The following is a 27,454-nucleotide window of genomic DNA, read 5'->3' as shown; positions in this document are numbered from 1 at the left end:
AAAGATTAAGTAGGTAACTTTCCCAGGGTCACACATAGTAAGTGGAAAAACTAAAATTCGGCCCTGTTGAACTCTAGAGTTCACATGCTTAACCACAAAGCTATAGTTTGTTGGTGGCTACTAATGTGAGGTAGTATGTATGTTTTCAACACTCACACTGAGGCAGGTTGAGCTTTCCAGCAAGTCCCACTGGGGCCATCCTTAAGGTAGAATGATTTAGAGCAGTTATCCTCTACCCCAACTTTGTACTGCAGCAGGGTGAAACAGATGGGCAGTGACCTAAAGAGACAGTGGGCAAGGGAGAGGGAGGTTGTTTTGCCAGCTGGTACGGAGAGTCTTGTGCTTCCCACCATCACTGAGGCAGAGCGAACAAACATTCCCTTCCTTTCCTCTACACCCACAACTAAGCCTTAATTCTATAGCCTGACACTGAAAATATAAAATGGAGTGGGACGTGTAACCTCAAGGAGGCCAGAGTCTAATAGCGTCACTATCTCATTATGTTCCCTTGTTCCTTTCCTTCAACGTCTTTGAGGTAGCTCTTGAGGTTTGCCCAACCTGGTTTTTCTCAGAGGCAATATGGCAGCTGTGAAATGAAGGTGGGGAAGCAACAGGTGCTCTGTATCCGTCCTCTGTACCCAGTGCATCGCATCTTCATCCTCACTCTTACCCCTGACTCATTAGTATAGAATGCCAGTTGTCACCTCTTTCTGGTTGCAAACAGCTTCTCTTCTCTAAAAGAAACTTCTACTATTGGGTACCATTAGAGCTCTTAAGAGCTTCTCACATTAGCAAGTCTCAAAGTGATAGCTCTGAGCATCCCTCTCCCTATCCTTTCCATTCTACAAAGTATCACAAACTAAGGTGCCTTAGAGAGCCAAGCAGAAAACTTGAAACTTAGGAAAGAAACCTAAGTTGAGTACACATCCTGGTCCTATAGCAGGAGCCTCCACACAGGGCCAGCTCATTCTTACCCAGCAAAAAGGTAGGACCCAGTGTTACCTCCCTCCCAAAGAAAACCAGAAATCCAGGTTTTTAATGTTGACCACTGACTGAAAATTTAAAATGAAACAAAAAAGGAGAATGCTCTGCAGGCCAATGCTATATGTCTGGTTACCAGTTTTCCACCAATGTATTATGTAATCCTAGAGGATTTCAGAACTAAGATCTCCCCAGGCATGATCCCTGATATTTCTCGCAGCCGTCTCATGTGGCAGTGCTGATGTTTGGGTAATTTTTGAAGCACACTTTTTTGTTTACTTGTTTAAAAAGGATGCTGTTATTTTGCTCTTACATTTGATTCTATACATAGGTCTCTATTAAAATTTAAAGAGGGCATTTATTTACATTTGGGTAGTGTCTTTGCATACAAAATGGATGCATTAAACAGGCAATGAAACTCAGTTAACACCTCCCAAACATTTTTTTCCCCAAACATTTTTTTAATCTTGAAATAACTGTATTTGTCTGAGACAAAGATTAAAGTTCAGTTTGGTCAAGTAAGTGTGTGTGTGTGTACATGCAGTCTAATTACTAAATCAGAATATCAGAGAGGACCACGGTTGGAGAAAAGTAACTAGGCAACAGCCACATAATAAAAGTCCAGAAGGGGGATCCCTGGGTGGCGCAGCGGTTTGGCGCCTGCCTTTGGGCCAGGGCGCGATCCTGGAGACCCGGGATCGAATCCCACGTCGGGCTCTCGGTGCATGGAGCCTGCTTCTCCCCCGGCCTATGTCTCTGCCTCTCTCTCTCTCTCTATGACTATCATAAATAAATAAAAATTGAAAAAAAAAATTAAAAAAAATAAAATAAAATAAAATAAAAGTCCAGAAGGGAGTAAAACACATACAAATGATGGATTTGTGATCACCACCCCTAAAAATTAGGTTAGAAAGTTAAAGTATGTAATAAAAATAGAAAAACACAGTTTTTTTTATTAAAATGGCATCTTATCTGTGATATTATAAAATCATGTATCCATCTTTAGAAAGATGATTCTAGTCTAAATTTTTTTGTTATATACCCTATCTTTGCCATTTGGGTTATATTTTTATTATGGAAATATTTGTTGAATGACTACTTCAAGTATAACCCAAAAAATGGTATTTAAAACAGAAAAATCAGTTAAGAGAAAAACCTCTTCTTGATTTATGAATCATCAAACTATCATCAAAACTGTAATAATCTGTCTTCAGTGGAGTACTTTTTCTTCCCCAAAGATCCCCCAGCTTGATATTTGTCTCAGCATCTAGCAGAGTCTAACACTTTGTGATGGTCAATGAATGTCTGCAAAACAAACCCCCTAAAATTGATTTGCAGAATTACAATCCTTAGGCAATGACTTTAGGCTTCAAATCCAGCATGGTCACAGACAGCTATGTAATAAACAAGATGGGAATGCTAAAATGAGACTCTGTGTTTATATACTATATAATGAGCCTGCTGAAATTCCACAAGAAAATTTCATCTTAAACATGGGTGAAGAAAGGAATAATCACTTCAGGTATTATTTCAAATGGTTAACGGAACAGAGAAGTGTTGTTGTTTCTTGGGTTTTTTTTTTTTTTTTTTTTTTAACTAGGACATGTGTTTTTCTACCTCTAAGCACAGTTTAAAGATGTAATCCATTGATGGCATAACTTGCCTTATTAATTGAAAGGGACGGAATCCACCAGATGTAGCCCAAACCAGCAGAGAGTTGGGTGACTAAGCAACAGCAGAGACACCATATTGAATGAGCCAGAATTCAGTCTCCAAGTCATTTATTTCAACCAGTGACAATACATTGAAGCTCCTGTGCCTCAGCAGTGATTGATGGTTTAATATCATATATAATTTTTTTTAATGAAGGAAAAACCATTTAAATATGTTACCATTTGCACTGGTATTCTCCTATGTACATAACTGCATTTAATCATTATGGGGATTGTTTTTATACTTGTGTAATTTGTATCCAAGAAATAACTGTCAAAGCCATCTCATGCTGTTGCTGGAAATGGTACAGTGTGCTTCATACTTGAATAGATTCATTCTTCCCTGCACATAATTAAGAGTGTTGGAGCTCTCCCTGCCACCACATAGGAATTCCATGTTTACATTTCTGAGAATGAAAAATTAGCCACAATGTGCTTTTTCAAGTTCCCATTTTCTGGGGCTATGATATTTAAGTACCTTAGTTCTGTACCAGTGTATGATTTGAAGAGTTTGATTTTAGGACTTTTAATATTAAAATGCATAATAAAATTTTATTATCTAATTACAAGAGGGTTTAGCCTCTTATTAAAGTTGCTAAATCAGGCCTAGATTAGCATCATAATAACACAGTTTGACATGGAATACTCAAAAGTCAAGTTCGAAGGAAGGGACAGGGTTTTTTGTTGTTTTAGATGGTTTTCTCCTACACCCACCCCTTGCACAATATAACAAGGATGAAATGCATGTATGGAAACAAACAAGGAGCAATTTGGGACGCTGGAGAAGGAGTGGAGGTGTCAGCCTAGGACGGTACCCTTAGGCAAGGCAGCTGGTATATGTAGCCTTTTGTTTATCTGCTACTGGTTTATGTAGCCTTTAGGCCGGCACCAGAAACAATCACTCCTACAGGGTCAGCTGCTGGTCAGAAGCAAAGTAAGAAAAGATTTTGCGTTCAAACGCACAGCCATAATTTCTGTACAGCTGGCACCTGCTACTGGTGCACAGCATGAAGGTGAAAGGTCAAAGAGGCAGTTGTTCAAAACTCAAGAATGGCTTAAAGGGACTTGTAGATTAATCTGCTTTATTAACTTCTGTATATTAGATAACTATTGCTGTGAATGACAGTACATCTTTTTTAATAAGTCGCATCTCTTTCTCTTTTAAATTAGCTTTTGAGTAATGAATATTAAATAGAAAGCATTTCAAGGGTAATTAAATGAAAACAGAATGATGTCATTTTACAATTATATTTGTATGTTTATAGAATAGGGGAAGTATAATGTTTTCCAAAGAGCTAGAAAAAAGAAAAAGAGCCAGCTCTTCATAAAGAAGAATTTGAAATAAGTAAGTCACATGTCCATTAGCTTTGTATTTCAACTAAAATATATGATGTAGTTTGTGACTTAGCACGAAGTCATTGGGTGCTAGTGGCTTGATTCAGCATTCCCAGGGGCTCCAAGTATTTTCTTTATGAATTAAAGTGACTGCAATCTGTCACTGTTCTTTTATCTACAGTTGAGCCCAGTTTTGCTATGTAGTCTGCAGCAAATGTTCTCAGAATAGCAAAGGAGTTGTAAAAGATGAACAACAGCCATACCTTTACCTTCATATTCATATAAAACAGAGAACATTGCATATGGAAAAAAATGCAGAGTTTTACACAGGTTTCACCCAAAATAATTAGGCATGCTAATAACAGATCCTTCACTCAGTATGGCAAATGGCAAGCAAGATAGTTTTCAGCCTCTTCATTAATGGTGATTGGCGTAAGTGGCTATCATTATAAATTAAAAGTTCCCTAAATGTATCCTTTTTGAAAGCCTTTGCAAGGAAAATTTCTAATCTATAGATCAAATACTGACACGAACTCTAGGGAAGTGTCTCACAACCTGTTTTCTTTTTCTTTTTTTTTTAGAGCAAGAGCATGTGTGTATGTGTACAGGATGGGGGGGCAAGGGAGGGAAAGAGAGAGATAATCTTAACCAGGCTTCATGCCCAATGCAGGGCTCAATCTCAAGACCCTGAGATCATAAACTGATCAAGAGTCAGACACTTAAACGACTGAGCCACGCAGGCACCTTCACAATCTGTGTTCTAAAAGGATGGTTTTGTCTGCTCTCACAAATTCTGCATATGATATCTTTTTATGCTGACACAGTGCAGGTAGCAGCAGTTAGTCTATTTCACAAACAGAAGTTATCCAGGATTAGCACTCCCCAAGTTATAACACAAGTGCAGTCTTTCTACTCTGAGCAGTGTTTCTGTGACACGTGAATATGACACCTGAGGCCATCTTCCTGTGTCACACCCAAGCCATCCCAGGGCTCACCAGAAAGATCCCCAACTTGTATGGACATCACAAAGAAGCTAATTATCTTGACCAGAAAAGATTAAGTTAGAAGTGCATCCTCACCCTACCACCCCGAAGTGAAAGAACTTCCACACCTCCTTCTTAAAGATCTAGACTTTTCCTCCATCCTGTAATAGAAGCCTTATTTCCTGCAGGGTTGCTAAGACCTAAGAGGTCACTATGGAGGAGCAACCTCAGACTCAGATGATGGTGGTGATGAATGATTATGATGAGAAAGAAGTGAAAATAATTATCATATGCTAAGCTCTGTTCTAAGTGCTTAAATATATATATTTCTTGTTCATATTTGTATTCATAAAGTTGTACTGCTTTGTGAGGCAGATACTCTTTTCTACATTTTACAATCAAAATATCATAACTGCGGCTTCAAGAAGTTGGGGAGCTCAGTCACTATCATGCAGCTTCTAAGTAGCAGCACCTTGTGCTCTTAACTACTATACAATACTATTTGACCTAGAGACAGGATTGGTAGAACAGGAGGGAGCAGGGTGGGGACACCCCACATTCATTCATGGGTCAATCCTTGATTGAGCCAAGGGCCCTTCCTTTGAGAACTGATTAGACAAGAAGTAAGCACTTGACCCAGGTTGGCTCACTGAGTCTTCTTCCCTGGACTTAGAAACTGGCTTTTAGAAGTTATTGGTCAGCCTCTGGTCTTCACTTGACTTGAAGACTTGAAAAACCAAGAGCCATGTGGCTGCCGTCCCTTGCTGCATTGCACAGAGAAGTCGATGACAAGAGAAAAACTTAGCTGGCATGCTGGGAGGATCTTGAAGGAGGCCAACAGCCCCAGAGAAAGACTGAGAAAGACTCCACGGGCCTTCCTGGGGCCTTCCCGGCCACCGAGCGACCCAGCTGCACTGCCTAATCCAGGGATCCTCAGGTCACCCCATTTAGACCTGAGTTTTCTCTGTGGTAGTTGCTGTCCTCACAGCCAAAAGATTCCTGACTCAGGGAAGTGTGAGGACAAAATGGACAATGAGTATAGACTCACCTAACACAGAAAAGGGATTTAGTAAATATGTAAAACTTGAAAAACAACATACAGGTACCAGTAACTTGTTTATGTCCCCTAAGGAGAACATATCCCTGCTGTTCATACGTATAAATGTGAAAAGTGTCCTTTCTAGGCCGTGACTTCAGCGAAATTACCTAGGTCTTCATAGTCCCATACATGTGTTCTACCTTTCTTAGAGTTCCTTGTGCTATACACATTCTCAAGATTACAAACCTTCACTAGTTGCGGGGGAAGTGGGTTACAGTGTAATGTGGATTTGATTCTTGGCTCCAAACTGACTTTTCCTACACACCCTAGACATTTGACCTTGTGATGGCAAGAATAAAAATAAGCTTCAGGACTCTTTCCATTGATATATATATCTTAGGCAAATAACTTGTCCAAAAGTCAGAAAAAAAACAATAAAATAGCAGTACCGAGACTATACTAAGGCTTTTTGTCTCTAGATCTCACATAGCTTTTACCTTACCAGGGCTTTAACCTACTCTTCTTTGCTGGCATTTCTCTAGCCTTTATCTCTCCAAGTGACATTGTGAATGGTATGAGAAGCTTTGTGAGTTTCTTGAAAGAATGGTACTGTATAAAGTTAGGGTCAGCTTAATGATGGCTTGATTTATTCATTTTACAGTTATTACTGGTTTTTCATATACTTGAAGGGTAAATAATGGGAAATTTTCCCAAAGCATATTAGTATGCTAGAGTTGTGAACTGAACTTTCATATTCATTTTCTGTCTTAATTCTTGGAGAATTTAACCAGCAGCAACCATTGGTGAGGCTACAAGTTCATCTAATATGTTCAAGAAAACTTCTTATTTGATTACAGTCTGATCACTACTTACAGAACAAGGTAAAGATTCCCAAATCCTCTGGCCTGTCATGAGTTACTGCTACTTTGTAGCTTGCTTTGCAATCAAGAATGCAACTCTTGCATGTTAATTCTTCATCTAGTGATACTTAGGAAGCTATAGACAGTGCTTTCAGACTGAGGAAATTCCATCTCCTTTCAGAGTTTGATTTGCTAATTCTAATTCTGTATTTGTGAAGACTTTCTGCTTTACAACAATCAGAGCAGACCAATTCTGCAGTCCATGCACCTGGCTTCAAATACCAGTTATGCTACTTCCTAACTGTATCCTTGGGGTATTTATTTTACCTCTACCAACATACCAACACCTCAACCAGGGTAGTTCTCAGCCTCACTGGAACTGGCCCCCAGGCTCAGGTCATTGAACTAGTCATTCCTGAGGTTATGCCTAGAGTTCCCAAGACTTTACCCAAGACCCATCATCTTCACTCTTCCCCTTTCTGTCATTCCTCAGCCTGCCCCATAACTTTGAACACTGCTACCATGGAAAAGAACAACAGTTAAGTGCATACTTAGTTGAGGCCATGCGAATAAGGAATGTGAAGTAAACTGCGAAGAAGGAGCAATGAGAAGTGCAAGGCCTAGAGAGAATTCTCGCAGGCCCCAGAGAGATGCACCAGAAAGAAAACCCTCAGCAAGAGCTCTGTGTTAATGCCCATACTTAATGTGGCATCTAGTTTTAGATAGGATGAAGAAGTTCCACTCAGGGAACTAAAAGCGTCAATTAGAGTTAAGTGCATTTAGGGATGATTTCTCAAAGACCCTTTAGGATTGGAAGGAAATGACTTGATGGGTGGACAGTAAGAGATTGATAAATACTTGGGCTCCATGAGCTGCTTAAGGCCAGAAGGATCACATTTTATTCAATTCCATACCACAATGCCTGGCACACAGTAGGCTCTCAGTAATGCTTTGACCATTGAATAAGTGTGAGAAATGAAGATGGAGAGGAAAAGAGGGAGGGAGAAGCCCCTAGCATGGCACCCAGTGCATAGTAAGCGTGTAATATGTATGTGTTGCCTGTGTGCACCTAGCACATAGCAAGCACTGATAGTAGAATATTAGTGACTTGAAACATGTGCAGGTGAAAGAAACCTAATACATAACAAGAGGGGCCCATAGCCTCCGCCAGAGGCCTGGCCTGTATTGGAGTCTGCACGTTAAGGGAGAAGCTCTGCCCTCCACAAATGATGTGTTCTTGTCCCACAGAAGGAGCAAACCCTCCTTTCCCAACCCCATCTTTTTTCCCTGAGCCCCCTGCATCATGGGGAGGCTGGAAACAAATTGACAGAAACCTGGAGGAAGGGAACTCGAGTGATTTAAGAGAATGGAAGGCCTGGTTTATGGGGCCAGATTAAAGAAGCTAAATATGTATAGCCTGCCTAAGTGACAACTAAATGGGGCATTTGATAAGTCTATAAATACTTGGAAGATGTAAATGCCAAGGAGGAAAGGGAATTACTTAGCATGGCACAATGGAGTATTGGCATAATGGGATATTATTAAGAAAGGGAAAATGAAGGTTGAACATCAATAAAAAGCTTCCTGACAAAGAGAACCGTTCCTGACAGAGGACACTAGTAAGTTACGTGCTGTGGGCCAAGGGAAATAGTGGCAGTGCCATTTCTCAGGGTTTTGGCAACAGAGCCAACAAAGAGGGAGGAGAGATCCAGCCTGAGCGAGGTGCAGGAGCTAAGCGGGTATCCTTCTGTGTCTGTGGTCTCCCAATCCTGCAACAGGAACCAAGCTGCATTTTCTTAGGGAAGTCCAAGGGCCCAGGCCTCCTAAAGCATCAGACCATCTGGAGAGGGGCTTCACCAGCAGTTTCCCGGTCTTCTGTGTCACCACCAGCTTCATTTAACTTGAATAGCACCCCACTGCCTGCAAGTTAAGGCCCAGGCTTTGTATCACCCAGTACAAGGCCCATCGCAAGACCTGGTCCCTGCCTACCTAATCAGCCTCCCCTGCCACCACCACCCCCTCCACACCCTGTCCAGTCCCGCAGAACCACTTGCCGTCCCCCAAAGACTTCTCCGGACCTTTGCACCTACCCGGCCTTCTTCCAGCCTGTCTGCCTGTCTTGCTTATTCTCTACGACAGCTCCACATGTCACCTGTGAAGCCTTCCTTGCCTGTCCCCCACCCCCAGGCAGAGTTCATCAGACTCTTCTGGGCTCTCAGAGCCTTCAGTGCAAGCTTCTGCTTGTGGCACTTGCTATGCTGTGTTGTCATGGTTTATAAACTGTATCTCCTTCACGACTTGACTGTGAGCTCTTTTGAGGGCTGGGACTGTGTCTTGTTCATCTCTGTGTCCCCAGGGTGTGACACAAAGCTTGGCACAAAGCAGGTGGTCAGGCAATGTCTGAATAAGTCAAGGAACAGCATTCTATTCCTATCATTCCTTAGGCTTCCTAGATAATTATTAGGACAAACGAGCTTCCAAATCTCAATAACGTATTTGAATCATCTCCTTGGCCTCCTGGCCAGCACTCTCTGCCATTTAGACAACTATAAATAAAAACCCTCAAATCTGAAAGGCAGCCTGCTGTCCTCTGTGGTTTAAACAAAAACTCTAGACTAATCTTTAATGGAAAATGCTTCCGAGGGCCCTGTGAATGTGCCACAAAAATACTTTTTTCTACCCACACAAAATCATTTGAACATAATAAGTAAAATAATCCTCCACTGTTGGTTATGAAGATTTTTAGGTCCATCTAACTAAATCCCTTCAGGAAATCAGGGAGAATGTAGTGACAGATGAGAGACAATGAAACATTGAACCTCCTACTGTAAGGATAATATATTTATTATGAAATACAATATTCATTGCACTCTGCTTGGATGACTGCATGAGATGCCCTCGTGCCATTATGCCTGATGTTGCTCTGTTTTGAAATACGATATTCATTGGGAACTGTTGTGATGACTGTTCAATAAAGTAGCATGCTATTTCCCACTCCCTTCCCTGATTCTGAATGGCCTCAGTTAGAGTTTACTTTATCACTGAATATTTAATATAAACATGCTTGGAGTCTTCCCCAGCATGCATATATATGTACGCCAGTTGGGGTTCATTTCATTGCTCCTTATTTTCTGAGTTCACTGTTGGACCGTGGGTCTGTAAGACGACAGCAGCCTCTCCACCGCACTTAGCGCTCCAGGGGCCATCTAGCACCCAGCCCCTTCTCTCCATGGGCAGTCTTGAATTGGAGGCCATGCTCTTAAAGCTCTGACTCTATCTACAACCTCAGTGGCAGGTTATATTTCTTGGAAAGATCTCGTTGCCTGGGAAGAAAATGGGATATGCTCTCAAGGCTTCTGACCACTCCTCTCTGTCTCTGCTACCAGACTTGCTGGGGCCCTCACCATCTCTCCACTGGACTTTTGCAGTAGTATCTCAACATGTTACCTTGTTGCCTTGCTCCAGTCTCCCATCAGTCATTGTTCTAGACGCCGGAGCTCAGCATTATTCAGAAATCCTTTGAAGGCTGCCCTTTAATGTACTGGCCCAGACTCATTTCTGCATTGAGTGTGACTGTGAAGACCTTTAGAGCCTGGACTCGACCCAGCCTTCAGCTCCCCGCCCTCAGCTCTGCTCCTTTCTACTCAAAACAAAATTTCCCAAAAGCTTCCTGTACAGGGGCTAGCTGTTCCTCAAACATCCCAAGCCCTGTCTTCTTTGTCTTTCCTCATTTTATTTCATCTTCCTAATACATCCTTCTTCCCTGATGATGCTTACATGCATCTTTTAAGGTTCAAGTTAAATATCACCCATCCTAGGAAGATAGACTGGTCTTTTTAGGCAGACTCCTAGCACATGTGCCCCCCTCTCTCTAGAGCTTGAACACATTTTTGCTAATTTAGGGGCCCCCAGAGGCCAGTAGAGGTCATTAGAGGTTCTAGAACCTGGCTGTGTGGCACTCATTCATTTGGGAATAAAAATTAGAGGAAAATGTCTTTGGAGGTGAAGGCTATTTCTCTACATAGAGATTTTTCCCAACATTCCCACCAAGAGGAAATGTTGATGATCCTTTTGACAAGTGATGTTTAATTTTTACATCAAATGGAAAAGCGTTCTGTTTGATGCTGGCAAGAGCAGAGTGAGAAAGAGTTTCCCAAATAATGCTGAGTGGCAAACCCTGCAGACTTCCAGTGCCCCAGGATTTCTGGTTTTATTTTAATGCAGCAAGCTGCTTTATGAGATCTGCAGCCACTTGAAATATGATTTACTACTCGTAAAAAGTTTCAAATGGATAATGAAGATTCAAGAATGAGACTCACAGTGTAGCATAGTCAATTTTGTTGCTCTTGCTCTCCAGTACATCTCTGCCATTGAAATGAATTATTTATTATAATTTATTTCAACCATGGAAAATAAAACTGTTTTCATTGTGATGTGCACTGTAACGTTCAGAGTAGAGGCATTACATGCAGTACTTTCAATTAATTAATCCTGAAGTTTCATCCCAACTTTATCTTCTTTCTTATAAGCCAGAAGACTGGCAGGTAATTCTTTCCCCAATAAACTATGATTAAAATGAATGTTTTCAGAACTAGGGGTAATGTTGATAATGGAGAAAATTGAGACACCAGCAAAACTAGGTTGTGTATTTCCTTAGATTTTACAGTGGATGAAAGAGGTGTTTTTTAATATCCTAGGCAGTTTATCACTTGGAGAAAAAGCATCCTTTAACTTTGTGTAGGAGGGGGTCGGGGAAGAGAGTGATGTTGGATTAGATGTGGAAATACGCACTGCTAATTCAGGACCAAAAACAGCTTAGTTAACCAGTCCTGCAATACCTTTATTGGTAAAAGGATTTTTTGCTTTTTTTTTTTTTTTTTTTTTTTTTACTTCAAGAGCAAAACTAGTATTCTGTAAAGGCCAAGTAGGCAGGACTCCCAAATGACTTTCCAAAGGAGAATGGGTCACCTATAATTGATTGCAATCTCATTTCTTTAAAAAAAAAAAAAAAAAAAAGAGGCTCACTGTATCTTGCATTTTGTTCGATTTTTTTTTTCATTTAAAGTGCTAAATACTTGGTACTATTATTATGCTGTAAAGACACAATAGGTATTTAGGAAAGCGCTTAATATGTACAGATATTAAAAGATTTAATGTAACATAGATGGTGAGGCTTAGTTAATCCAGGCAGGAAAATATATGCTTATTTGTCTATTGCTTTCATTTTTCATAACATTCCGCTAATATCACATCAGTCGACAGCAGACGAAGAGAACAATTGATTCTTTTTCCCTAAAGATGAGTAGTATCTAATTTGAGGAGGATCACATTTCAATATCTGCTGTGCACGTGGCCTCAGGAACAGCACTCGGTAATGACAGTAACTCCCTTACTTCCACAAGCACTGAGAACCTGGAAGCTTTTCCTCCTTCGGCAGCATTCAGGTTCTCTCAGATCCTGGATCTCCATCCTGGGCATGGGGCTCCAGAGAAATTACTGTGGAGCTGGGTAAGAGGTTTCTCTGCCTTTTCAGATCCTACTGCACTATCCAGGCAATCCTGTTTTTATTTCGTTGCTTTGAGCTAGGGCCAACCTTCCCGCTCCTGTCTTCCTGGGCTTCTGAAAGGCCAATTACATGTACCAAGAGATTCCAGAGACTCAGGAGCAGCTCTTCAGTTTTGGGTCCATTTATCATTGGTCGCTCCTCAAAATATCATCAGCTCATTGTATCAAAATCAAAAACAATCTAGCTTGGCCAGAGATGCAGATAATTTTATATTCTACTCCTCTCCCATTAAGGCTCCTTACCTAATGGATTAAGACCCCTCATTCTGCAGATACACCATCTTGGGCACAACCCTGACCATCCTTGCTTTGTCTTCCTCCCCCACTCCCATTTAGATTCAGACACAGGGAGGCTTCATCCATGGCCCTCACCTTTTCTCTAGCTGTCCTTCTTTTGTCAAATCAAAGCCTCCTTCTCAGGCCCCCTTTCTACCATCTTTCAGACAAGACAGATGACTCTTATCCCATTCCCATCTTCCATATCCCCAATCAACAGGCAGCAGAGTTGCAGTATACCTGAAATGAACATGACCCTGAAAGAAGAGGCTAGGCTAGAGATGAAAGAGCTGGATTTCCCTCACTAGACCAAGGCTTTGATCCCTGCAGTGTCAGGGCTCATAGCATCATTCCAGGTTCAGGTTCTTGTCTTTCTGATATAGGCCGGGAGCCAGAAGGAGGGTTAGAGTTATTTCTTAGAACTCTGTGGAATAGTTTTTAGTTACATTATTCAATATGCTCTAAGAACACTGACAGTGAAAAGTGTTCACCTTGTAGGGAACATTGTAACTCAAAGGAAATTATCTTAATTTACTAATGTTTTCAACGATGTTAATTTAAATTACTGTGTACATGGTACTTTTGGTGGGAGGGAAATTGTTATTTTTAGAAAAACATTCAATGGACCATTTTCCAGAGACAATCTATTAATTATGTCTACAGTTGTTCATCTTGAGAGTCTGAAAATACATTAACCACATTTATACAAGCTTTAGGTAGGAGGCAGGAAGATCTGCAAACTCTCTAGGAATTGCTGCCCTGGATTCTAATTGCAGGGATTGCAGCAGCTGCCTGACTCTTCAGCAGGTGGCAGGGGGGCTGAGCAGGGGAGACGTATGCGGGCATCATACCTGGGAAGGTGCCCAAATGAGCCATGCCCAGAAGTGAGCCTCCCTCCCCCAGCATCAGTGCTCCAGCAGTCCACAGCAGGAGCCAGACACACTGCCCCATCACCACTGCTGTGTTTGCGGACAGCCCAACAGTGGCAGGCAGCAGGCTGGCGTGATGGAGCAGGCATGGCCTCCGGCACCAGGCAGACCCATGCGCAAACCTGGGTTGTCCCTCACATCCTGATAGCTGGTAGCCTGATGCCTCATACAAGCAACTTACTGACTGGGGACCTCAGATCCTTAGTCTACAGAGTGATGATAATGCCTCCTTCAAGTTTAGCTGAGGGTTAGAGACAGCATATGCATGTGCCAAACAGAGTGCTGAGCACCCAGAAGGCTCTCCATAAGCAACAACTGTTAGGACAGTTGGGCAATGAGAAGACTCATCGGGCACGGCTTCTCTTAGGTGCAAGTGCTGGTGGGTAGAGAAGACCGTGGATTAGCCTTCAGCCTTGGTAGCGCCCCCGAGGGTTCTCCCCAGGAGCTGCTGGCTGGAGGGACACCAGGGGCTTAGGACGGTTCTCAGGCTCTGCACACAGAGGCAAGAGCCTTGGAAATGAACGGTGTACTAATTTAGGTATTTACCCATTTCGGTTGTTAGCCAGAGATTGAAGCTAGAACTCTCTGTTTTTTATACAATCCCTTTTCAAAATGTTCTTCAGCTCTTTATACTTTCACTGTTGATAGTTCATTCATCCTTTCCCATTCATTCATTCATGTATTCATTCTTTTATTCAGGTATTATTTTCTAAGCTTCTGGTATGTGCCAGATGCCATGCCGGGCACCAGGGAAACAGAGAACAGTCCCTCATGGTCGCAGTACCCCGGGGTTTACAGACTAGTCTCACTACCAGTCATCACCGTGCACTCACTTGGGCCATGTGACTGCAGCCATCCTGCTCTGCACAGCTTCTACCACTGAGCCTCCAACTTCCTTAGTGTACACGCTCACCATGTAGCAGCAAAGCATTCAGTACAAACCACATCTTTGCTTATTCTACATCAGCAGGAGGTGAACAGGAAGCTCCTGATGCGAGAGCGTGTGGTCACCACCTTGCCACTGGGAGAGTGTGACCAGCATATCTGGGTTGCAGGGCCCACTGTGCTTCAGGCTTGTGCCCAAAGCGTCTTAGAGTGGAAGCATAGGAGAGGGGCCAAGGGGCGAACAGAGATCCAGATGACACATTACTTTGTCTTACCTTTCCAGGTCAGGTATTTGTAGTAGCTTTGTGTTTGACTTGGAAGATGACAAGTTTTCAGAACAGCAGAAACATTGTTATTCAGACTCCATGCTAATTCATGTGCCAGACCAAATATGGATGGTTTGGGGACTATTTCCTATGGTGGCTTATTTTTTGACTGCAACTCTCAGTGATGTTAGATAATTGTGAGGAGACTGTAATCTCATTTATCTGGACATAATCAAGACATGAAATGGGGTGATTCCCTGAGCCCTGAAATTCCATTAGTTCACACCACAGAGGGAAACCATAGTTGCTAGTAATTATTGAGTGCCTACTATGTGGCAGGCAGTACAAAATGTTTGACACAGATGAAGGAAGTCAGTCCTCATAGCAGCCCTTCAGAGTAGTTCCTATAATCTCTCATTTTATATGTATGGAAATAAAGGCTCAGAGAAGTGAATGACTTGCCCAGCATCCTAGGTTAGGTAAGTGGCAAGGCCAGATTTGGCCTCATTCCTGACTGGCTCCAAAACCCGTCCCTACCACACCATGCTGATTTTGTTTCACTGAGAGACATTTCCTACAAACTCATGCCGAAGCTTGTGGGAAGAAGAAAGGAGAAAGTGCTGAAGCATTGTGGATTATGGTTTTTTCTAAGTGGACCAAGCCACACAACTCCTCTTCCCAAATGATCCCTTCCCTGGTAGAGTAGAAGAGCTCCTTGAGATAATACAGTGGATAATGTGTATGTTTTGGACCAAGGCCTGGAAAATGTAGCCTTGGTTGGGCAAATCTGAAATGGTCATGCCAGCCGTCCTATAACAGGAGAGGAAGTGAGCAGAAGTTGGGGGAGTGGGGGCCCTGCTCATAGGACTCCTTGTACTAAGTCCTGTGGTGCTGTGTGACTCCATGCAGGCTGGGGTGCACTGCTGCAGAGTGGCCAAGGGTTCTCCTTTCAGTGTTCAGGTGTTCGTGTCATTAAGCACAGAGAGCCTTCTACCAGAGATTTTGCACTACCTGGAACAGGATTCTGTACTTAAGCATTTCACCCAGTATTCTTCCAGAGTGGGATGGGGGAGCTTCTCCAAAGGAATTCACCACATTGCTTGTGCTTTTTCCCCCAAACCCTTTTGGATTATTAGGGAAAAAAAAAAAAGAGTTCTGGAAATGAGCTGCTACATCAATACCACTTGAGCAGATTTGTTCACTGATCTCCCTTTTTCCAGAAGAGTAAAAAAAAAAATTTTAAATCAGACATTTTAGCCAACTTTATTTTTAGAAAAGCATTTTATTCAAACATCTCCTTACTTATTACAGACATAAATACATGCATTCAGACAAATGAATCCACGGGAGAACCGTATAAAGTAATTGGCACATCACTTCAGGATGCTTTGTCAGTTACTGGAGGAGTTTGGTGCCTCTAACTTTAATCTTTTCCATTAAAATATCCATTCTGCCTTCAGATTGTGAAGCCCATAATATTTTAGACTGTCTCCATAGATCTGTTAGTTTTGGTTGTCAATTTAATTTGTGGCTCTAAGACTTTGGGTGGCTTGTCAGATTGTACATGGAAATGTGTAATCTCCAAGGGATGTTCAACGTGGCAGGCTTAAGACCTAGCCTCTCCCCAGAGAGACTGGACATACAGTAAATGTGGAATTGGCAGATTTCATCTGCAACCAGCCTCACTGTTAGGATGATGATGATGAATAGGATGGCAGATGTTTCAAGCTACAAAGATGCTCATTACTCTTGTTATCATATACCTTAAATCTTTATGGCACTCTTTACTCTCTGCAACACTTTTTATTTCCACCATCTCATTTGATTCTCAGAGCATTCTTGTGCTAGATTATTATTTCCCTCTTGATAGCTAATGAAACTGACACAGAGAGGGAGAGCTTCTGTAACTGGCCTGAGATCACTGGGCAGATTGGATTGCAGAAGTGCCAGAGGACAAGAGCAGACTTCACCAAAGCCCAGTTGGGTCATGTGGGTGGTAGCTCTGCAACATGACTGCCACTTCCCTTGTACTCTCTGGAGGACAGGAGCTCTGGTGCTGTGGAACCGGGACTAGAGATGGGAGGTAAAGAGTCCAAGGAAAGGCAAGTGTACCGTCAGCTCCATGCAGGGGAGCGAAGCTCACTTCACTGCCACTGGCCCAACCCCTGCAGCCCCAACCCTGGCCTTCCTCCTTTAAGTCACCCACAGCCATACATATTATGCTTGTCCCCAGGGGGATCTTGCTTAAGTGCAGATCTGCACGTGTCTCTCCTTTGCCACAAACCCATCATGGGCTCCCACTTTTTCAGGATGAAGTCCAGGCTCACCAGCATGACCTACCAGCCTGGCCCTGGCGTCTGGCTTCTCTGGACCCCGTCCCTTCTCTCCAGCCACACTCTGTTTTTTTCCAAACCTCTTTTTTCACTGCTTTCTCTGCTTACAACAAATTTATGATGTTCTCCTTAAACCGCACCTTCTCTATGGAATCTTCCCTGTCATCTCCTCAAAGATCCAGAAGCATTCCTCCATCTGCTGCTAGCCCACTGCACTTGGCCCAGCCTGATTTCTGGGTATCTCTCTGTGCTCTGCCCCAGGATGCTTCTAGTTCCTCCAGAACAGAGGTTGCAGTAGACGCCTGTTATCTTACCTCCCTTATGTGTCTTGCAGACTTTGAATTTAGGATGGATGAGTATGTACATGTAAAAGCAAAGCAGGGGGATCCTTGGGTGGCTCAGTGGTTTGGCGCCTGCCTCCGGCCCAGGGCGTGATCCTGGAGTCCCGGGATCGTGTCCCACATCAGGCTCCCTGAGTGGAGCCTGCTTCTCCCTCTGCCTATGTCTCTGCCTCTCTCTTTCTCTCTCTCCCTGTGTCTCTCATGAATAAATAAATAAGATGTTTAAAAAGTTTTTTTCAAAACAAAAATAAATAAAAGCAAAGCAAGTAAGTGAGTGAATTAGTGAATGAAGAACAAATGTGCCTGAACCCGCAGGGAACAGGATATTCTGAGGTCACATGGAACATGTCCCATTTCTCCTTCCCTCTAAGAGGTGTTGTCCCTCTATAACTTGACCTCTGGTGAAGTGAGAGTCAGGAAGGAAGGCGAGCTGGGCTTTTACCTGGCTACTTACATGGAGGAAAGCATAGCAGGGTTGAAAGGCAGAGACTGCTCCTCTTAGCTCTGTAACTTCTGACTTCTGCCCACCCAGAAGGTTCTCACCAAAGCTTTTGGTGGTAGTAACTCTTCCTCAGGGAGCTGGGATTCTTGGCCAAGAGTCCCCAGCATTAGAGGCTTACAGAGTCAAAGCTCTTTGTCCAGGAGGAGTCCTCATGGCTGTTGGCAGGATGTAAGGGTAGAAGGTGAGCCCATAAAAGACCTGAGATTGGGGAGACCTCTGAGCCAAGGTCTTCATTGGACTCTGTCTTCTAGATGATGTCTGTCCTCATGAACATCATTGTCTTTGAAGACTGTCGGAACCAGTGGTCAGTGTCCAGGCCTCTTCTGGGGCTCATCCTGCTCAACGAGAAGGTGAGTGTGATTACAGGAAGGTCCACAGGAGGTGGTAGTTGGCGGGGAGGGAGAAGTCAGACACCAGACCAAGCTGTGCCAAGAAGAACAGAAGAACCAACAGAGCTTGAGCTGGGACCTTGAGCACTCAGGGGCAAGGCCATATTCCCCCAAAGGCCTCAGATCATTGGAGGCCTCAAGAGCAGCACTTCTGGAATCTAACACCCCCATTAGTCATCGTGCAGGTGTTTTGCTCAGTAGTGCTTCAAGCTCACCCTCACTCCCCTTCCCTATTTCCAGGGGAATTCTGAGCTACAAATCTTTTTGCTCCTTGTTTGGCTCCCTCTTCTATTTGGGGTCCCCACTAACCTACACGATAGTAGTCCCCTCAGGGACTCAAGCACCCTTCATCTGAGAGCACAAGTCTCCAGCTTCTAAGTCCACTCGCCACCCTGGGCGTCCTCCCAGGCCCTCCAGCTTCTTGACCCCACCCCTGTCTCCCCAGCAGTCAGTAGGAACAGTGCATTACTGCTCAGGAGAATGAATTGTCTATACAATAAGATAGTACTGGGGAGAAAGACAGTGAGATTAGAGGCAGCCGCATACATTAAAATTCAAACTGAAATCCCAGCCTTGGAAGGAAACTAATAGAAGAAGAAAATATATCAAAAAGAGAAGAGCTGTCTCATCATTCACCTGTGCTGAAGTATCCAATTTTAGCCACATTCAATAGCACTGTCATTCATCTTCCCTCGGTGTTATTGTGATTTAAATCCAAGCTCTATAAAAGAGAGCAGTTCTTTTAAAATGATTGAGAGGGAATAAGGGCAAATTCAGTGTTTAGAAAAAGCTTATGACATCACAATATTATACTTTACTGATGGAGGCAATATTTCATGGTTTGGGATGAAAAACTAATAATTTTCTATTTGGTGTGAGTCACTGCATCATTATAAAAGGGAAAAATAAGTAGTTTTGTGCATTCCCAATCTTGTTCAGGAAGACACTGTGGTTTAAGCGTAATGCCTCTGATATATAGTATTTAAGTATTAGTCTGACTACATATTAATTATGTGTGTTTTTGATGTGGGCTGTTTTAATGTATGATGGAAATTAAATATCAAGCTGTTTGGGCTTGGAAGGATAAACACATGACTGGCAAAATGTTGTCTTTGTGCTGAAATTAAGCTGTTTCCAGTGATCAGGGGCTGTGTGTCGCGTGAGAGCTTGTGTGTGTATAAAAGCCTGCAGACCCCAGCAGAAGAGAAGGGGTGTGCAGTTCTTTGTGACTAGGTATGACAGGTACATTTCTTCGTGCCTTAAGGCCCTCCCAGAACAAAGCAAGCCCCCCTACCGCCCCACCTCAGCAAAGCGACCCCACCCCGCCTAACCCAGGGGACAGGGACGTGTGACAAAGTCCGGGCACGTGTGAGGAGTGAGTCACTAAAGCCCTGGACAATGACGCAGCCTGAGAGAGCCCTGGGTCTCTCCTCCAGTTACCCCAAGTTCTCCCTCTTAAGTCCTTCCCCTCGGCTTTAGATGAGGGGAAGAACTTCCTCTTTCATCCTTTCTGTGATGAGTGGAGATGAGAATCAGGACGGCCTTCATGTGCTCGGTCCCCCACAGAGGACCCCAATTGTTCTGTAACAGTAGAACAATCATCGCAAGAGATTTCTTTGAGAAGGAACAGTACAGTTTATACCTAGAAAGGTATCTCTTGCCTTGGTTTTCTCTGAAGGCTTAACATTCAAAGTGGGCCTGGACCGAGACTTCTCTGAGAGTGAGGAACACTGAGACCCTCCCCCCAGCTCCCTGGGGGCCCAGGTTTGGAGTCAGGGCCCTGAGGCTGTTCTGTCTCCCCACAGTATTTCAGTGAACTGAGGGCAAGCCTGATAAACAGCCAGCCTCTCCCCAAGCAGGAGGTCCTGGCCCAGTGCTTCAGGAACCTGATGGAAGGAGTGGAGCAGAACCTGTCCATCAAGAACAGAGACAGGTAAGCACTGCCTGGTGAGCTCAGCATCTCTGGCTTGTGGAGAATGACAGCATCGTGCTGAGCACAGCTCACACATTGATGTGAAACCTCGTAATCCTAGACTCAGTTTATTTCCATCCAATAAATATTCCTGGGTACTTGCTTTTTTTTTTTAAAGCACCACTACATGTAGTCCTAGGCACTGCATAGGGATGCACAGATGAATGAAATGCATTCCTGTGCCCTTACACACTCTACAGTCCCACAGAAGATATAAAATATAACTCATTGCAAAGGTCAAAAGAAGGAAAGCCCAGATCTACTATGAAGGTCAAGGAAAGGCTTCCCAGCATTTGAATAAGCACAGGCTTTGAGGTCAGATGGACTCCAATTTAAATTTTATCCCTGCCCTCTACAGGCTGTGTGGCAGTGGATAAGGCAGTCAGCTGCCCTGATCCTCCGTTTTCTCACCAACAAAACTGGTGGTGACACTTAAATGACAGGATGTAATGAAGCATAGTGCCTAGGACATAAGAGCCATAGTAAACATTAGTTCCTCCCTCTTTCCGACCTTTAAGAGTTGCCAATGAGATCTAAATGAAAGGAACCCAGACTTACCAGGTACACTTTCATCCATTCATTTATTTAGAGCACAAAATTTTATTGAGCATCTACTATGTGCCAGGCATTGAAGACACTAGTGGTGAACTAATTGTTCCAGGTTTTGCTTTACAGAGTTTCTAATGGAAGAAATAGACAATAACAAACAACGGGTGGGGGTTGGGGGCTGCCTGCCCCATTCTTTAATAGAATTGGTAATATTCAGATGCTTCATCATTTGAAGTGCAAGGCATCAGTCCTAGTAACCACAGCCGCATGTGGTAGGGTCCCTAGCCTGGTCTCTGGCAATACAAGACCAAGTCCTATAGGCTCCATAGACACACTCTTGACTACTCATCCCATGCTACAATCCTCTGTCAGGCAGAGGGGCAACCTCTGAGGCCTGCAGAAGAGACTCAATGAATGGGGACACCACAGGTACCTGAGGAGGGGACATTGCTTCACCTGAGGCTTGGGAATTTGAGTACCACCCCCTGAGCTGCCCTGTGAAATGATGTGTGACAGCCCTCCTGTTTAAGTGAGTACAGCTAGTGAGGCTTTCCATGTGCCATGCATTATGTTGAATACTTACAGGCATTGTCCCAACTGATTCGGTAAATTCTCACTTTGCACAATCCCATGAGGTAGCTACTCAAGTTGAGTACCTGGACAAGAAGTTAAGTGTTCATCCAAGATCACCTAGCTAAGGGTGGAGTCAGGATTTGAACCCAAGTAATCTAGCATGGTTTTCTCATCTGCAAAATGAGAATACAAATACCTACCTTTGAGAAGACTTGTGGTGCTTAAATGAATTTATATATAAACTCAAAACAGGGCAGCCCGGGTGGCGCAGCTGTTTAGCACCGCCTGCAGCCCAGGGTGTGATCCTGGAGACCCCAGATCGAGTCCTGCGTCGGGCTTCCTGCATGGAGCCCGCTTCTCCCTCTGCCTGTGTTTCTGCCTCTCTCTCTCTCTAAATGAATAAATAAATCTTAAAAAAAAAAAAAAAAAAGTTTAAAAAAAATAAAAATAAACTCAAAACAGTGCCTGGCACATAAGCTTTGATTCTTTTTATATTCCTTACCATCCATGTGTAATTTGACTTTTAAAAACAGGTTTTAAATAGTACACCCACGAAATACGCCCCTCAAAATGGTCCAAGTGTATCTGGTGGTAACCCTTGTTTTCCGGAAGGGAAAGGGGGTGGGGGAGGGGTGGTGTTGGTGGCTTAACAGTAGTGGCAGCGGCGGAGGCGGGGGAAAGAGCTCAAACAGGATCGGGGCGCTCTCCAAGGTCCTGAGCTCCACAGTGGCTTTCTCGTGCAGAGGCTCATACAGCCTCAGCCTTGCCACTGCCCTCGGCCTTTCTTCCTTTTCCACAGGTTCACCCAGAACCTGTCCGTCTTCAGAAGAGATGTGGCGGAGGCCCTGCGGAATGATGGCAGCAGCGAGCCATGCAGTCTGGACATGATGAGCTGACCACCTTCCCTGACCATGTGCCAAGCAGCCTTTATCCAGAGACTCTTGTGCGTCTGGGTCCCAGGACAGTGATGTTAGCTAGCCCAGGAGAATCTATTTTTCAAAACAAACAACAACAAAAGCCCTGCCTTTTTATAAGTCTGGCCTAACTGTAAGAATTTATAATAGTGCACAATGTAAATTCAGTCTTTGCTCAGAAAAAGCGAAAGATGTTTTCAGTCTTTCTATAAAATACCATTATCTTTGTTCTTATAATGCTCCGAAAAGATGTAGAAACAATATTTAACCAAAGAACTTAATAAACCAGGTTTGAACCCACGTCTGTACTAGTTAATGGTACTCTGTAATCAAGGTCGTGAACTCTTGCTGGAGATTCAGCCTTCAACATGCACCCTGAGTTGAGACAAATACCATTTGAACCCGTTAAATTAGTAGTTTGTTATGAGTCTGGAAGAAGCAGCGTTGGGGGTCTCTGAGCTGTAGGCATTTAGAACGAGCCTGGGAGCACTCTGAAGCATCCCACAGGACAGCGCACAGCCCTCTTGGCCTCAGCAGCATCTGATAAACTTGAGAGACAGTAACACAATTAAATGACTTACAAACAACGTTTGCTTTTCACTGGCATAAATCTGAAGTGGTTCAGTCTAGAAGAATTAAGCTGTGCAATTACTGCCTGCAGAGATATTCCTTCAGAAGGAGTCGGGTAGCCCCTGCAAGAGGTGCTGGGTGGTGCTGGCACCCAGTCAATCCTTCTGCTTCCATTTAACTTTTAAGACAAGCTGAAGGTGCCTAATTAGAATATACATTCGAAGCAACACTGACCCCTTGGGCCACCCAAAACAGGTGCTTAAAGTTCAGATTTTTAGAGGACAAAGCACAGCTGGTTTCCATCCCTCCACAAAAACTCTTACCACTGTGAGGATTGCAACTTAACCCAAACCCAGGACATGAAGGAGGCTTTCCAGTTTGTGGTGGACTGTAACTAGGCTATTAATTTGAGATTGCCACTGTCAAATGGCTTTTGTACCTCACTTCTCTGTCTTCATGGCTCAGGCTTGTAGTAAATATTGTGCCTTTTATTTCTAATAAGACATGAAAGGTTGGCCTTCCTGGTGAAGAAGTAAATCCACAGGCTCCCGTTATAATCACGTTTCCCAAACTAGTGTTTCTTGAAAGCTTTCTCAATAGTTGAGTTTAGCAACAGGCTTGTCACACAGAAGCAAAGTCACCCAAGTTTATCTGAAAATGTTTTTCTTCTGTATGTGAGCCCAGGAAATCAAAGAAACGTGTGTCACAGAAAGCATTGTTTCTGGTATTCCGTGGATAAGCAAGCCTTGGCTATATTTCATTAGCAGCAGGAAATTTTCCTTGAGAAGGCAAACTCTAAATTTTATAAAATATCAGCTATTGGAAGAAGTCTGACTTGACAATTTCTGTTTCAGGGGCTCATTACTGCATCCTCATCCCACAAAAATGCTTCATAGAAGGCCTACCCTATCCTGACACTTCTTTGTAAAAGTCTAGAACCTAAAAGCACTGCACCACCTACATTGAAATGCTCACAAAACAGTAAGAGTGTGCACTTGCTTTTCTTTGCCACATTGCCAAAGGTCACGTGGTGGTTTTACACCAGCCAGGGAAGGCTCTGTCAACCTCGGCCTTGGAGAGCTGCTCCCACAGGAGGACTTGTCAGGCCTGCCCCCACTGCCGACTTCATCGTGGTGGGGGATTTCCAGAATGCACAGGGAGGCCACACACAGTCTAAGAACAGACACAGCACACCCTTACCAGAGCACCTGCCGTGCCCCTTATGTGTGTTCTCTCCCTTGATCTTCACAAGAGCCCTATGAAGATAGACAGCATTACTCCCACTCTGAAGAAGACGCTAAGGCCCAAAGGTGGGTACATAGCCTGCACAGGTCACACAGGTGCATGTCTCTCTCACCTCAAAGCAATTCCTGCTTTCTGCCAAGAAGACCTGTATTTCAGAACGGTGAGTTGAAACCAGTTAGTATTTACATCCACTTCCATTTGTTTTTCTGAACTCTGTGGCTTACATAACAAATGACCCCAAAATGCAGTGGCTTAGAACAACACTGATTGTCTCACAGTTTCTGAGGGTCAGAAATCTGGGTTGTCCGCTCAAGGGTCTCCCACAGACTGCCATCGGCATTGTTGGCCAGGGCTCCGTGGGGGACAGACTTGCATCCATGCTCACTGACAGTTAGGTGTCAGTTCCTCACAGACTGGCCATCTGAGAGCCACAGTATCTTGCCAAGTGGGCCCTTCCATGGGGTGGCACAAAAAGGGGCACCTTGCTTCGTCAGAGCGAGCAAAAGAGAAGAGACAGTGCTGCAGTCCGAAGTCCAACCTCTTAGCTAACCTCAGAAGGGCCATCCCATCACTTTTGCTGTATTCCATTAGAAGTAAATCACATGTGGGACGCCTGGGTGGCTCAGTGCTTGAGCATCTGCCTTCAGCCCAGGGCCTGATCCTGGAGTTCTGGGATCGAATCCCACGTCGGGCTCCCTGCATGGCGCCTGCTTCTCCCTCTGCCTGCGTCTCTCATGAATAAATCAACAAAATCTTAGGGCAGCCCCGGTGGCCCAGCGGTTTAGCGCCGCCTGCAGCCCGGGTGTGATCCTGGGCTCCGGGGATCGAGTCCCCTGTCAGGCTCCCTGCATGGGGCCTGCTTCTCCCTCTGCCTGTGTCTCTGCCTCTCTTGCTCTGTGTCTCTCATGAATAAATTTAAAAATCTTTAAAAAAAATTCTTAAGAAACAAAAATCGTTCTTTAAAGAAAAGTAAATCACTGGCACCGGCCCCTCCCTGTCCAAGGGGAGGGGTTACACAAGGGCCTGACTACCGGGAGGCAGGGACCTGTGGAAGCCATTTCCTGAGATGCCTGCCAGGGCTCTCTCATCCTGTCTTTGCCGGAGAGGTTGAGTTTGGCTCCCAGTTTCTACTTTGAAACCTGGAAAGGAACCCTGATTTTCTTTGGAGGGCTAAGTTCCATTCTGTACCCTGAGGACGAAAAGGGGGTAGGGAAGCTGGGATGTTTCAGGAGCGCGTTATACTGCATGCTCTGCGCTCACTGAAGCTGTTTGGGAACTGTGCCCCCACCCACAGCCTGCCCTGGGAAGGGATAGTGAGGACCCCTGGGCAGAAAGTTCTCTGCAGGGACACCCAAACATGTGGAATCTACAAAAAGAGGACTCGGTGGATCTGTTACGTGCTCTCACACGATCACAGGCGTGTGTGATTCACATTCAGCAACAGGAAGAAATAAATGGTGCAAACAGTTCTGTGAGGCCAGAGTGAGGGTGAGGTGGAAGGTGCAGGCCAAAGCTGGCTCACCTCATTCTCCTGAGTCTGCTGTGCAAACAGGCATCGTTCATGCAAGGGGCGAGTGGGGGAGGCTCAAAATCCAGCCAACTGCTCCAGCTGATACTGAAGCAAGGAACAGTGTGAAGGTGTTTTGACTTCCACACTGACTTAACAACCTGACCCTGAGAAAGCTCTATCCTGCATGTGTTCTAGATGTTTCCATTTTTCTGTGCTTTTCATTCAGGCTTCTCTAGGAGTGGGGCGTGAGGGGGCACCGTGTGATCATCCCAACTGCCCAGAAAAGCCATCTCGTCCCCCAGACTCGCTTCCACTGGCCCTGCCAACCTAGAAGTGCTGTTGGGTTATGGTACTGGAGGTCTCTTTCAGCATGCAAAACAGGCCTGGCACGTAGCCACCAACTGAGACTCTGGACGATTAGCTACCCACAAACAGAGAATGGGGCATGAGAATAAAGAACAGGATAGTCTGGATGAGAGCAATTGGCCTAAGTGGAAAAATGTGACATATGGGAAACCCCATCTAGATCGAGGCTGGTCCAGCAGTTTGGGGGCAGTAGCATCTGGGGGAACTCAGCTCCTTACAGTGAGAAGGGAAAGAGCACCTGGAGAGAAGGAGAGAAGAGCAAGGCGGGAGGGTGGGGGTGGGGGGGTTTCAAGGCGAAAGTTAAATGATTACAACCATGATCATTTATTGAGCACCCACTGAGCATTGTAAATTGCCATCTCACTTAAATTTAGTATTTCCCAATAAGACTGTCAAGTAAGTAGAAGTATCCCCATTTCAGAGATGAGAACAGCAAGACGGAAAGACTAACCCGAGGCCACATAAGCTTGAAGAGTGGACAAACCGGGTTTCAAAATCAGGTCAGCCTGACTCTAGGACTCATGGTTCTTTTCGTCTCGAACCCCTGAAGCTGGGTACCTCACCACGGGGCATCAGGGACAGTAGGTGGGGAGGTGGATCTGGAACCCTCTGGGGCCCCCCCAAATGAGGCTGGACCGTCAAAGAAAGGCCAGTCCGACACCTGGGCTCCTGAGTGCTGTGTCTACAGGCTCTGCCACCGATTCATCCTCCTCCCTAAACTTTATAAAATCGTTCTTGAGACTTTTTAATGTTTTATTGAGGTGCAAGTTTACGATGACAGCAAACCTTTCAAACTACAGCAAGAGTAACCTGCCTCCTTGGCATATTAAAAAATAATGGTAGTGTCGGTTTTTACGTCCCATAGTTTGGATTGCTGATAAGAGCGCTTCCTTGACAAGATTCTTTTTGAGGTTTACAGAAAGCGTAATAAAATATGTAAGTTACATTTCCACAAACAAAAGCTATAACATAAGTTATTTATAAGCGTGAGATACAAACAGTATCACGATAAATAAACCATAAAGGGTACCTGCAACATCCATCTTAATGTAATTTGCCCAACCAAAGTGTTGAAACAAAGTCAAATTTAGTAGAGAAATCTGTCAGGAAGAGAGGAAAGTTGTAGAACACGAAATGGAGAAATTGGCTGCTGGGTGGTGGAGGGGAACAACAGGGCATGAGGTCAGGTGTGGGGGTGCCTCAGAAGGCCCCCACCCGGGCCACCCTCGGCCCTGTCCTCGCCCCCACCCCCCTGGTCTGGGTGCACTGGCCAGTCCCTGCACCCCTGCTCACGTGCCCCTCCGCCCAGCAGCCGCCCTCCCTTCCTGTCTGCCACCCTGTATCCTAACCCCCAGCCCC

At 44.3% G+C, this 27,454-nt stretch overlaps 1 protein-coding gene across 7 annotated transcripts in view; it reads left to right on the top strand.

Moving 5' to 3' along the window:
- The window catches only part of RANBP17 (RAN binding protein 17), a 306,922-nt gene extending 284,218 nt beyond the window's left edge, over nt 1–22,704 (top strand). For 5 of the 7 annotated variants that reach the window (XR_012029812.1, XM_072824186.1, XM_072824183.1 and 2 more), the window contains 3 exons: nt 18,259–18,357; nt 20,202–20,329; nt 22,290–22,704. Coding sequence is in view for 5 of the 7 variants with exons in the window: in XM_072824186.1 (XP_072680287.1) it covers nt 18,259–18,357; nt 20,202–20,329; nt 22,290–22,386 (324 nt within the window). In the remaining 2 variants the exon portion in view is untranslated. Of the gene's footprint in view, nt 1–18,258; nt 18,358–20,201; nt 20,330–22,289 lie in introns of those variants that run through there. The other 2 variants (XM_072824184.1, XR_012029813.1) reach the window with 2 other exon arrangements.
- The last annotated feature ends 4,750 nt before the right edge of the window (nt 22,705–27,454 follow it).

This window comes from Canis lupus, chromosome 4, assembly GCF_048164855.1.
Source record: "Canis lupus baileyi chromosome 4, mCanLup2.hap1, whole genome shotgun sequence".
Lineage (NCBI taxonomy): Eukaryota > Metazoa > Chordata > Mammalia > Carnivora > Canidae > Canis > Canis lupus.
Note: the sequence above shows the minus strand (reverse complement) of the source record. Positions and strands in the feature narration are given on the sequence as shown.